Consider the following 12967-nt stretch of genomic DNA (forward strand, 5'->3'; position numbering starts at 1 on the left):
AATTTAAGAGATTAATGAACTTAGATTGAGGAGACATGATAAATAAATATAAATCATAATTTCGTTTAACTTTTCAGTGCCAGATAAAGGACCAACAATGTTAAACAACTACAGGACAAGAATTTGATGTTCATAACAATTTACCTGGATTACACTTTCAAGCTAGCACCTTTATATATTATATTGGTAGATGCCATCTAACATATAATTCCTTCGGTACGGCACATGCAATTCTACGTGATAAATTATTTTTTCATATCACATTTTCTTCAAAATCAGGTCAACTAACAATATTGCTTTCATAAATTTTGTTTATTATTAAAGTACAAATACAATAATCGTAAAGTTGAGCTATATCTTATCCGCTTATATGACCAATGAACTATAAATATACATATAAAATCCGCGCATCGCGCGGGTACTATACTAGTAATATTAAATGGATAAACACTTATATAAGTCCAATGTATATAAACATTATCAAAACAGTGAATTAATTAAGTCAGAATAGATAAACATAAATTTTATTCATAAACAATTTGTTGGCTACATCTTCTTCCTTCAAGAGTGATACAATAACTAGTAGAAGCCCAAGTTTGGCGATTTGAGATGTGGACAACCTTCAAAAATTGTATGCAGTCATTCATATGTCAAGTTGTTTGTACGAAATGAAAGATGTCGCAATTCAGGCATATTATTGGCAATTGCTAGAGCTTTATCGTTGTTTTCTGCTGCTGTAGATCCCACTAAATAAGATGAAGAGTCTTGAGCAGTGGGGCAAGCACGGTCAACACTTTCTACACCATCTTTAGTAATTGATGTGTAGTAAATGTCCAACATCGGAAAGTTCTCAGTAGCTATAGTTAAACCTCTAGCAAATCGAAGATGTCTAAGTTGGTTGCATCTGTTAGAAAGAGCCTAGGGCGTACATGAATATTTAGAAATAACAGGCACCTTAACATGAATATTTGGAAGAACCCATTAATTACTAAAATATCTCAACATGCAAGTAAGATGCAAATACGTACCTTTGAGTAACGTAGTAGAGCAAGTCCATGTTGCCAAAATTCTCCATGTATCAATACTGACATTCACGTGCATCAATATTAGTATTATAAATGATAAAGATGAGAAGATCTCGCAATTATAAATGATAAAGATGAGAAGATCTCATAATTATAATTAAGGAGATCTTCTCATCTTTATCATTTATATCAAGAATTGAATGTTTAGCCTCAGTAGATTGTATGTACTTTGTGGGGGAATTATATTGAAGAATATTTCACTATAATTCATATTTTTATTGAATTAAAATTTGATTAATAAATGTTATAATTTTTTAAAAATAAATTTGTGATAATGTATTTTACTTTGTTATGAACTTTTGCTTATTTGATAAGATTATATAAATAATTGGGCAATTTTAATAATTTTCATAACTTATGAATTTTTTATGTTTATAAATAAAAATACAATTTAAAAATCCAAATAGTATGTCCTAACAAAATTATAAATTCATCTCAAATAATTTTATATTATAATTTTAAATCATAATTTATCCCCGCGTGACGAAATGGACCATTAACTAGTTGAAGAAATGGGTTTATCCGTAGATCTAATTAAATTGTATACAAATGCTCCTGCCACAGTTCCTATGAGTGGCCCAACTATATATACCCAAAGTCCCTTATAGACTTGCTTAACTATAGCTGGACCAATGCTCCTTGCTGGGTTCATTGATGCTCCTGAAATTGGCCTGCATTCCACGACATTTCAAAGCTAAAAATTAGGGGATCGTACACATTATATTTGACTGCTTGCCAATATGAGTATATATATTCCTATTTCAATTTATTTTTCTTTTGTCTGTTTTTAAAAAAAATCATTTTTTTTTTTGAAAACTATTTAATTATAACTTTCCACGTAATATGCTTAAAAATCAAATAATATTTATACATTTCTCGACTATCATTTTGATGGACTGTTGTATAGCGTAAAAATTCAAAATATCTATTGATGCTCTCCATTTCAAAATCAATAAGTATTACTTTTAAATAGGTGGAGTATCAATTAAGTGAAGAGTTTGAGATACTAAGAGAAAATAATATCAACAATTGTTGTTTTAATTAAAGCTATTAAATGCTAGGCCTAACTCAAAATATAATTTATAAGATAAGGGTTATTCAACATCATTTATAAAATTAAATAGAAGCTAACATCCACCGATATGCACTAAATATGAGTTGAGTGGCTTGAATTAACAAACATACCCGGCAACAAAGACGTTCAAGATTATTGTCATCCCAATTGCTAATCCACCAAGGTGTCCTATCTGCAAGTACAAAATATAAGAAAAACATATATTGGTGTAAATTATAATAATAAATCATTTCTTGAGTAAAATTATTTTAAATATAAAAATATATAATCTTTTAAAATAAAAATATCATATAAATTGAGATAGAGGTGAAAGAGTAAAATAATAGCGTACCGCTCTATCATCGGTACAAACTCCGCAAACAACGAACATTAGAAGGAAGGAAATGATGATTTCAATACCCAAAGATTGGGCATTAGATCCAATTGGAATTGTACCAAAATAAGATTTTGAAGTCACGTCTAACAATAGTGTTAATGTGCCACTTGCTAGAATCGACCCCGTTAACTGAGCTATTATGTAAAAAGGTGCCTACATCATATATTATATGTCAATTCATATACATTTTGCTAAAACAGAATAGTAACAAACATAGTATAAATTATTTTATATTATAATTTGGTTATCTTATCTGTTACAATAGGTTACATATCTTGTTGTTATAAGAGTTCAGACCTATTTTAAAGAAAACTTGCCTATAAATATTCTTTGAATGTTTGATAGTATAAAACTCTATATATATATATTTACACTAAGCACTTAAATTTAAACAAGAATTAAGGGCAAATTATACTTTGACGACTACTTAATGAAATTTACACTTTGATTAATTAAAAGTTGTTAGTTATGTATCTATTGGTCTCTTAGGGTAAAAGATATTGGAGAAAATATACATATAGTAGCTTTGGTATCACAAATATCTGAGTTGGTACACATTTCAATTTGTGTATTAGTAATACACTTGATTCAATACTATTCTTATACATCCTACTAATATTATCATGTATGTTCCTCCTAAGTCCTAATATAAAAATATAAATGAAAATTAAAACAAAAATAACAAAATCTTTAAAAAGTACAATAAATAAAAAAAATACGTACTAGCTTCCATGAAAATCTACGAAAGATGGTGAAAGTGATGGTGACAGCAGGATTAAAATGAGCTCCTGATACATGTCCCAGAGAGTAAATCATAACCATCACAATTAGACCCCATGTCACGCATATTCCTGGAAATGTTATACTTCCATTGTATAACTTATTCACTGCAACTGAACCACATCCAGCAAATATAATAAAGTATGTGCCAATGACCTCTGCAAATCAACATAACATTTGAAGTTATTCTATTTAAAAACATAATTTTAAATAGCTATATAATTTAAATTCATGTATCTTATAAGTATAATTAAAATATAATCTATGTAATTGGCTAAAATTAGTAAAGGAGAAATCTAACCGACTATTTGTATAAAGATCCCTACGAAAACATTTTTTGAGAACTAATTAACCTTTTGTGCAACAGTAACAACAGAAGGTGATGAACAAAATCTTGTGCTACTGTTATTTGATTGGGAAATACAAATATTGATGCCTTCTTCAATATTTGTTGCCATGCTTTGAGCCTTCCGCTTTTAGAAAAGTATCATTTTCTTAGATATCATTGTATTTATAATTGAATATCTGAATACATTTTTTTTTTAGTTTATTATTTTATTTCCTTATATGATATGTGAGTTTTTTTAAAATTATTGTCATTGATTTTATTTCCTTAAATAAAATAACTTTCCTTATTATTATCACTTATTTCATTTCCTTAAATCATATGTCTTTCCTTATTATTGAGTATCATTTATTTTATTTCTTTAAATGATATGACTTTACTTGTTATTGTGATCTATTTCATTTCCTTAGTTGCCTCTGATCTGTCTATTACTTGTATTTCTCTATTTTCTCTTCATTATTTTTTGAACTTTTTTAAAAATATATATATCTTTTGCTTTCTAATTAAAGAACTAATCATGGGCTTATGATATTCATCAAACATTAATCAATAAGTTTAATTAATTTTATATCGGTTACATATGTTTTTTTTTATTATTTTGCACACAAGTTCAAACCTATTTAACTCTTCTCCATAGTTAATGCATTTACATGAATTAGTTACATAAGTTGAAGGATTCCGTATCACTTACTAATGGTAGAATTTGAAAGTTTTTCTTCAATGTTATTAAATTAAATTTTGAATACCACTACTTATCTTCTGTTTTTTCCTCAGAATTTTAAACCTTTGTAAAAAATGATATTTCACTCTCTTCTGTCTATTAATATTAATATTTCTCTCTCTCTCTCTTTTTTTATTTTATATATTTTTTCTCTTATTTTCTAATTAAAAAATTCATATCTATATAATATAAAGTTAATCATAAACAATGTGATGTGACATTCAAAAAATTTATTTTGTGATTTTATTAATTGACATGTAGACTCAAGAGTCCCGCAAAATTATTTATAAAAATCAATTATAAAAAAAGTAATGTTAAAAGTTTATATTATTCCTAATTAGGATGCCTAACTATAGGACAATATAAGAAAACTGTTAAAAGTAAAATAAAATCTCCTTATTAAGGAAAAGGAAGGCATAGAACAACCGTTTTTTTTTTTTTTTTTTTTTTTAAATAATGCAATTTTAAAAGGACGCTAAAATATTTATCGAACCGTATCAATATATAACCCTTTTAAATTAAACTGAGGTCCTTCGGGATGACTCAGTTGGTTTGGAGGGTGGTTATCCACACGGATGACCCGGGATTGATCCCCTGAATGCCTTATGAGTCGAGCCTGTCGCATAGGGCTTGCCTAGTGCGGTTTACATCCCCTGTGTGGTGTACCCACTATTACACAGTGGGGATTTAGCGGCTGCGAATTATCCTAGGGTTCCAAAAAATAAATAAATAAAACTGATCAAATAGTATTTCCTCTTTAAAGTTCTATTTTCCTCTTAATTGATAGCACGAAAATAAGTTAAAATTCCTCTTAATTGATGGCACGAAAATAAGTTAAAATTCCTCTTAACTGATGGCACAAAAATAAGTTAAAATTTGCAAAAGTAAAAATTACTCGTGCTTTCAAATTATACTTAAACATTTAAAATTATATCATCTTTTTGAAAGAATGATAAAAAGTTTTTATATAACATCTACTACAATTTTAAAACGGTGCTGCTATGCTTTCTTTTTTCTTAATATGAAGATTTTTTTTTTACTTCTAAGTTTTCTTATATTGTCCTCTAATTAGGCATCCTAAACAGAAAAATATAAACATTTGATATTACCTTTTTTTTATAATTTGTTTTTAAATAATCTTACGGGACTCTCCATATGTCAATTAATATTGGTTATGCTTCGCATCCATATATTCTTCCACGGTCCACCTCACACCTTCATAATTCTTAATTAATTTTATTAATGTGCAGTGATAACGTGCTAAAAATTGAGAGATAAAAAAAAAATGAAAACTAACACTACCGAACTATTCATACATGATTCAATCATTTTAGGTTCAGCTATGCATAGAAGAGTTTCATGGTACTCTATTTAATGTTTTTTCTTTGAATAACAACAATTTATCTGGTGAAATTATGTTTAGTAAATAAATTATTTAATTGACCTTATTTACTCAATATATTGAAATGATTTTCTTTTTTAACAGATAGAGATTTCTCATCTTTTTGATTGAAAAGTTTACATTTTTGTATTTCATAATTATTTCTTGTTCATTTATAATTTTTTTCGTAAATTAAATTAATTATTGGAAAGCAAAAATTGTTACATAAATTGAAACAAAGAAAATAAAATGTTTGTTGTTAAATTCGTTAAATGCTTGTGAGGTAAACTATAGTTCATTATCATTAGAATACTTACTTTTTGAACCCAAATATTAAATTGGGGGTTATTTTTCAACCCAATTTAGGAAAATGCTTAAAATAAACTATGGGGTTTACATCCAACAATAGTGCTAAAGTAACGCCTGCCAGAATTGAGCCAATTAGTTGAGCTATTATGTACACTGGTGCCTGCATCACATGAATGTGATGTTAATTAGTTTCTTCATACACATTTTTGCTAATATGCTAACAATTGAGCTAGTGAAATTAAATCTAGCAATTTTACCATATGATTTTATTTTATGTCATTTGTGAAGGTAAATCGAAAAAGTTACTATGACTAGTACGTACTAATTTCCAGGGGGAGCGACGAAAGACGGTGAAAATGAGAGTTACAGCAGGATTAAAATGAGCTCCTGAAACTTGTGCCATGGAGTAAACCATGACCATAACAACAGCTCCCCATGTCATGTTTATACCTCCAAACGTTATGCTCTCATCATCCTGTAGCTTATACATTGCTACTGATCCACACCATGCAAATATTATCACGTAAGCCCCAATCGCCTCCGCAAATAACTGCATGTGTGCAATGGTTTCGTGATAAATCTAATCAAATTTAAATTTTGAATTCGTCTTAAAGAACCATACCTTCTGTGGAAGTCCAGCATTTGAACGAAGTCCTATGTTTGTATGAGATTGGGAACCAAATATATTGGCTGCTTCCATATTATGGTGATTTCTTCTTCTCAATTACCATCAATTTTCTCCACCATTGTGGATATCATAAAAACAGGACATGAAAGTATAAAGGGAATTTTTTCTTATTTTTACCAAGGTGAGGATGTTAATTATAATTAAAGATATGATGAATAGTTGGAGAATTTGTTCCATCTGCTGTATATTAGGATCTCTAGGGTCCACAGTGTTTCAAACTTTGATTCAGCCCTCTGATTTACTTTGAAATATATATTTATACTCATCTTTTGGTTTATAAATACAGTATGGTCCTTTTAAAAACTCCATCCGTTCCTTTTAAACATTCTCTGTATGTCACTAACAAACTATGAGAATGGAGAATTGGAACTTTTAACAGTTGTATAACCTTCAATACACAATCAATGTTAACAGAAATTAAACTCGAAAACAGTATCTCTAAGATCTTAATAAGTTTTCCAAAATTATTAAACAATATAACCAGTCACCTGGCGCCTATTCAGAAGGACCCGGACTGGCATTCTTTCATATCATCTGATATTTCCAAGTATCAAGAGGACACCAGCACATAGTTGCAGGGAAGGAAGAAATTAAAGGATGATATCGGAAAAGAGAAACAAAATGATCGATGCTGAGACCAACATATCATGAATATATTTGAAGACGCTGATTTGCAACTCCCTGAAGCAGTTTGTGATTATTATGCCTTCCTCCTCTTGGTTGCCTAGGTATCCACCTTAAGTCTTTTCTCCTTTGAACCTCACCATTTCATCACATTTGCTGACAACCCACTTTCTATCCCTGAGCACTGAGTGGAAGAGAACGAATCAAGTCATGAGACTCAGGCATTATTCAATATAGGTGCAAGGCTGACAAAAGTAAAGACAACCACAATATGCACCCTGGCTAACTGGAAAAACAAATTCTAGTCATTTTTGCAACGTCATGGGATCCTGTGATCGAATAACACTGGCTGCAAGGAAACAACTGAATTGGCTTTTCTAACTCTCTTTGAAACTTGAAATAGACAAATCAGCTGGAGTGCATACCAGTGCTCTTTGCTGTAAATGTCTCAAACTTTGCTCCATACTAATTTGTACCATCTCAGCAAGCATCTCCTTTGTTTTTCCTAATTGTTCCTCTCCATCTATCTGACAGATGATATTGGAAACAATGTTCTCCAATGTGTCAGGTTCAAGTTCAGAATTAGGATAAGTAGTGTCTCTGAGCAACCTTAGAAGTGTTTGTGCTTTTGTTTGAGACTTAGATGTTCCTTGAACAGTCAGCTCAAGAAGTCCAGGAATTACGCCTTCTTTCAATATTGTTTCCCGGTATTTACAGCGGTCACTCTGACACATTGTTAGTAGAGCACCTACAGCATGTTCTCGGCTTTGAAGAGATCCACTTTCAAGCACTTCTACTACTGCAAGTACTCCTCCTTCTTCAGATGTCACTGCAGTCCTTCCCTCCTCATAACACACTAAAGATTCTATAAGAGCAGTACATTTCTCAGCAGCTTTTGAGGACTTTTTACAGGATTTAAGCAAATCAACAATGAAATGTATGGACTCTGTTTGAAGGATCAGGTTTAAGTTGCCTTGATAAGTTGCCAGGTTGTAAAGAGCCATCACTGCATCAACCTTGGCTTGTGAGCTTCCTTGTCTTAGGACATCTACAAGTCGAGGAATGACACAAGAAGCACTAATGATGGGCTTTGTCACAGAAGAAGCAGATAATGTAAGCAATGAGGCCGTTGCATGATCCTGTAGAGTTGAATTCTCTGATTGAAGAAAGCATATGATGGGTTCTAATGCACCAGCATTGATGATACTTATCTTGTTTCTGGTAGAAAAGGGAAAAAAAAAAATAGTCAAAATCAGAAGTTTGTTTAGTTTAGTTTAATCATTCTGGAATAATGTTAAAAATTGGCAGTCATCACTTCCAAATCTTTCTTTAACAGCTCACAAAAAACAACTAATCCAGATAATTTACAATTTGTAGAAAGGATCAAATCAGGTACAAAGTGCAGATAAGTGACAAAGCTCTTCTCATGCATATACACACATGCACACCCAAATCAACAAATTCTATACTCTTTCCATTAGCTCAATGAAATTGGAATGTGAACTTGAAAGCATACAAGGTATTACACATCTACTGACAACCATCCCATTCCAAGCTAGAAATAGAAAATTATAACTATCGGACAAATGTTCATTGAACTTAAATTGATTTTCTCACACAAATCTGATCCAAAGAATTTGATGGATGGTAGAAGGTGTATAAACTTCATTGGAGAGAAATCAAGGGAAGCAAGCAACGAAGGAACTGAACTTAAAGCTTATAGCTAGAAGGACAAATACAACGGAGGAACTGAACTTACACCTTATAGTTTGAAGGCAAATGCAATGGAGGAACTTAACTAAAAGCTTATAATTTGAAGGACAAACAGTTTCATGGTCGTGGGCTACGAATTGTGGTATTGATGCAAATGTTTAATTCTTTAGAGTTGACCAAAGTTTTCTTCATTCTTAATTTACTATTTGATTAGGGATCATAGAATAACTATAGAATGATAGTGGGTTCGGATTAATTCCCCGAAGCACTCATTGGTTGTCAAACATGGTGCATGCCAGCGAGAAGAACTGAATCTATTGAGATTTGAGATACAGAGCTATATTTTTGTCACTTTAGATGAACAAACAAATAAAAGAGTGAATATAAACTTAAATAGTAAACAGTAATCCCTGCTTTCTCAAAAAAGTAAATAGTAATCACTTAATGGATAACTCATTTACTTTAGGATCAAATTCTGATATTTCCCATTCTCAATTATAAAAAAGAACTAGTTCTTTAAGTAATCTGTACATCAGCACTTCTAAATTCTTCAACGCGTTATTGCTATTAAAACAGCAGTAACCATCGTACATGAGAATATTTTAACAAAGAGTAGAATCTCCGTGAGGGGTTGACTAAAAAGCATTTCAGGTATATTTATGCCTTCAACTTTTTATCAACTTTAATGTTAACATTAGGGACAACCAGTATTATAATCACTAATGGGCGGCCCAATCAAAAGTCTGAAACTATTGAATTTTCCAAGAAAGTTTATTCCAGATTATCATCCAAAATACCATTGGCAGTTTCTTTGATATGCAACTTTAGTAAATGATTTTCTACTTCAAGAGTCGGACAGAGCAGCACCATCGCATCATGGATCATGTTGAACACTTCCTCCAAATAATCATAAAAAAACACTAAAATTTCCAATTTCAACCATGCATTGAGCTCTATAAGTATAGATCTTAAAGTTCTAATCTTTTCAACTGGAATCTGAAACTATTTTGAAGGCATTAACCAACAATATTCAAATGTGATTTCTACCAATTGAAATAAGCTCTTGTTTTTGTGACTCTTTAGTCTTTTAGTTGGAACTGAGTTTGACACTAGAAATTTTACTCCTGCTTACATTTTGCAGCAATAAGACAGAGCGGGGAAAAGAAAACAGTAAATATAAGATGAGTGATCATGAAAAAGAAAAATCAGAAGAAGAAACACCATCTTCACACTCCAATACTCCGAACCTGAGGGAAATATGCACTTGTGGAAATGTGGAGCAACAGAGTGTTTTGACGTCTAAAAAGCTAATAGGAAAAACATTAAAAACAGCCCAAAATTGGCACGGTGAATTCATGAGCAAAAAGTTGATAATTATCAACCCTTTCATAATTCAGGAAGCTCCAATGGGCCAACTATATCCAGTTTGCAACAGGATTGAGAATTCACTAGCATTTGACAGGCCAGTAAATTACTCAAATGATTTGTATACACAAAAAGAATAGTGGGATCCAGGGCAGTCAACATATTTTATTGATACATCAATTCCAACATTATTTTTCAGTTTTTCTGAAATAAAAATCATAAAAAAGAACTACATATTCCTTTGAATAATCTGTACACCAGCACAACAAAATTCTTCAACGCGTTATTGCTATTAAAATAGCAGCAACCAGGACATTAGAATATGTTTTACAAAGAGTAGAATTTCCTAAAGGGGTCAACTAAAAAGCATTTCGGGTATATATGCCTTCAACTTTTGTCAACTTTAATATTCACATCAGAAATAGCCAGTATTATAATCACTAATGATCAAATCAAAAGTCTGAAACTATTCAACTCGTCGATATACTTATTCCAGATTATCCAAAATAGCACAAGTAGCTTATTCTTTATGCAAACGAAATTTCTACTTCAAGAATTGGAGACAGAAGCACCATTGCATCATGGATCATGTTGAACACTTGGTCCAAATAACATAAGAATCACTAAAATTCCTAACTTCAACTATCCATTAAGCTCTAGAAGTGCTTATCTTCTGAAAAATTGAAATTATTTTGAAGGCAGTAACAAACAATATTATAACCTGATTTCTACCACTTGAAATAAGCTCAATTTTTCTTTAAACTCTTTTAGTTTAGAACTTAGCTGGACACCAGAAATTCTTATCTTGCTTCCATTTTTGTAACAATTAGACAGAGCGGGAAAAAGAAAACAGTAAATATAAGATGAATGATTATGAAAAAAGCAAAAACAGAAAAAGAAAAGCATCATCTTCAAACTCCAATACACTGAATCCGAGGGAAAATTGCACTTAGAGAAACAACGAGCAACAGGGCAATTCAACGTCTAAAAATAAGAAAACATTAGAACAGCCAAATTATCACCGCATATTTAAGGAGACCAACCAATTCCAGTTTGCAATAGAATTGAGAATTCATGAGAAGTACCTTTCATCCTTAACAGCGAGATTGAGGAGGGCAAGTAAAGCGGCTTCCTTAGACTCAAATGAGTTAGAATGGAGCATATGAACTAGTGATTTCACGGCGTTAGAGAAATAACGGCGGTAACGTTTGGAGGTCTTCGTGAGGCGCCGAATTTCCCTAGCTGCCTGAACTTTCAAAGTGAGGTCATCGGATTGAATGAGAAGAAGGATTTCGTAAACGCTGGAAGACGACGCCGTTTTAGGAATATTATCGCCGGAATTGGCTGTGGTGTAGCTGTCACCGGCTCCAAGGTCCATCTGAAAAGTAAATAAATTAATGCGAAAATCGGAGTTGTTCAAAGCTCTATAGAGCTAGGGAATTTAAACACAAAAAGAGGAATTTGTAGAGAGAGAAAGACACAGAGAGAGAAACGTAAGGTTAAGAAGAGAAGAAACATGGCCACCGGCGCCGTGGCGTTAAGTAAGAGTTACAGAGCCCCACCAGCCACCCACCCCGGTGGGGACAGCCACGGCGAGTGTGGGGTTTCAACGGTTTTTGTTTGTTGGGTTTTTCATCAGTACTAATACCATTACTTAGGGATGCTAATGACATAATTAGGATATTTACACTTTTAATTAAAAAATTATCTAAAAGTCTGAGGACTTATATCTAATTGGTCGAATTAATAAGTTTCGGATATAATAGATAAGATGTATAAAAGAAGTGTTAATACATATAATACTATTTCTGTCATTTTATTGTATTTTATCTATTCACTTTTACTACATTTTAGATGTCTGTTAAAAAATAATTATTTATATGGATATTTTATTATGATATCCATATTGATTAGTGTTTGGTATCATACCTTGAAAACTAATTTGAGAAATAAGTAATTGTAAGTGTAAATTATGAAAAAAGAATTGTTTTTTTATCATATAGTTAAAGTGAAAATCTATTTTTGAAATAGTGAACAAGTAAAACTGAATGGAAGGAGGATGCTAGTAGTGCTTTGTTTTCTTGATATAATAAAAGTGAAAATCTATTTTTGAAATAGTGAACGGGAGAGAACGTAATAGTGCTTGGGCATTAAATTAATAAAAAAATGAAGATTCTTAAAATTTGTAATTTTAAACGTGTCATTATATTTAATAGTTATAAATTATATTATTAACAACAAAATAGAACTTATAATATTAACTCATTTATAAGTATATATAAAAAAAATCATATTGTTGTTTAAATCAAACTAAAGAAAATATCACACAAAATAAAACAAATGGAGTGGCTTTAATTGCCAATTACAAACCTAATACATAACATGACACTACATGCACATGTTTGTCGATGTCCTTTCTTTACTTGTCTACACATTTATTTGTTAAGACAAATATTGGAGAGACTAAATAAAATGTAATAAACAAAAGGGAAAATGATCAAAAA

General features: G+C 31.1%; 2 protein-coding genes and 1 pseudogene across 2 annotated transcripts; all 3 read right to left on the reverse strand.

Annotated features, from left to right (window-relative positions):
* Positions 1-1581: 1581 nt before the first annotated feature.
* LOC125840092 (probable aquaporin NIP-type) lies at positions 1582-6820 on the reverse strand (annotated as a pseudogene).
* On the reverse strand, positions 6038-6832 carry LOC125840216 (probable aquaporin NIP-type). Its single transcript, XM_049519179.1, has 3 exons — positions 6696-6832; positions 6396-6623; positions 6038-6233 (listed from the first exon to the last, which is right to left on the reverse strand). Exons 1-3 carry the CDS (start codon positions 6771-6773, stop codon positions 6117-6119), a joined length of 423 nt encoding a protein of 140 aa, XP_049375136.1. The 5' UTR covers positions 6774-6832; the 3' UTR covers positions 6038-6116.
* Positions 6833-7124: 292 nt separating this feature from the next.
* On the reverse strand, positions 7125-12026 carry LOC125840196 (U-box domain-containing protein 4-like). The gene is made up of 2 exons (XM_049519161.1): positions 11549-12026; positions 7125-8603 (listed from the first exon to the last, which is right to left on the reverse strand). The coding sequence occupies exons 1-2, from the start codon at positions 11839-11841 to the stop codon at positions 7763-7765; spliced, it is 1134 nt and encodes a 377-aa protein (XP_049375118.1). The 5' UTR covers positions 11842-12026; the 3' UTR covers positions 7125-7762.
* Positions 12027-12967: the final 941 nt, after the last annotated feature.

Source organism: Solanum verrucosum, unplaced genomic scaffold, assembly GCF_900185275.1.
Source record: "Solanum verrucosum unplaced genomic scaffold, falcon-dt-bn FXZP01000180.1, whole genome shotgun sequence".
Lineage (NCBI taxonomy): Eukaryota > Viridiplantae > Streptophyta > Magnoliopsida > Solanales > Solanaceae > Solanum > Solanum verrucosum.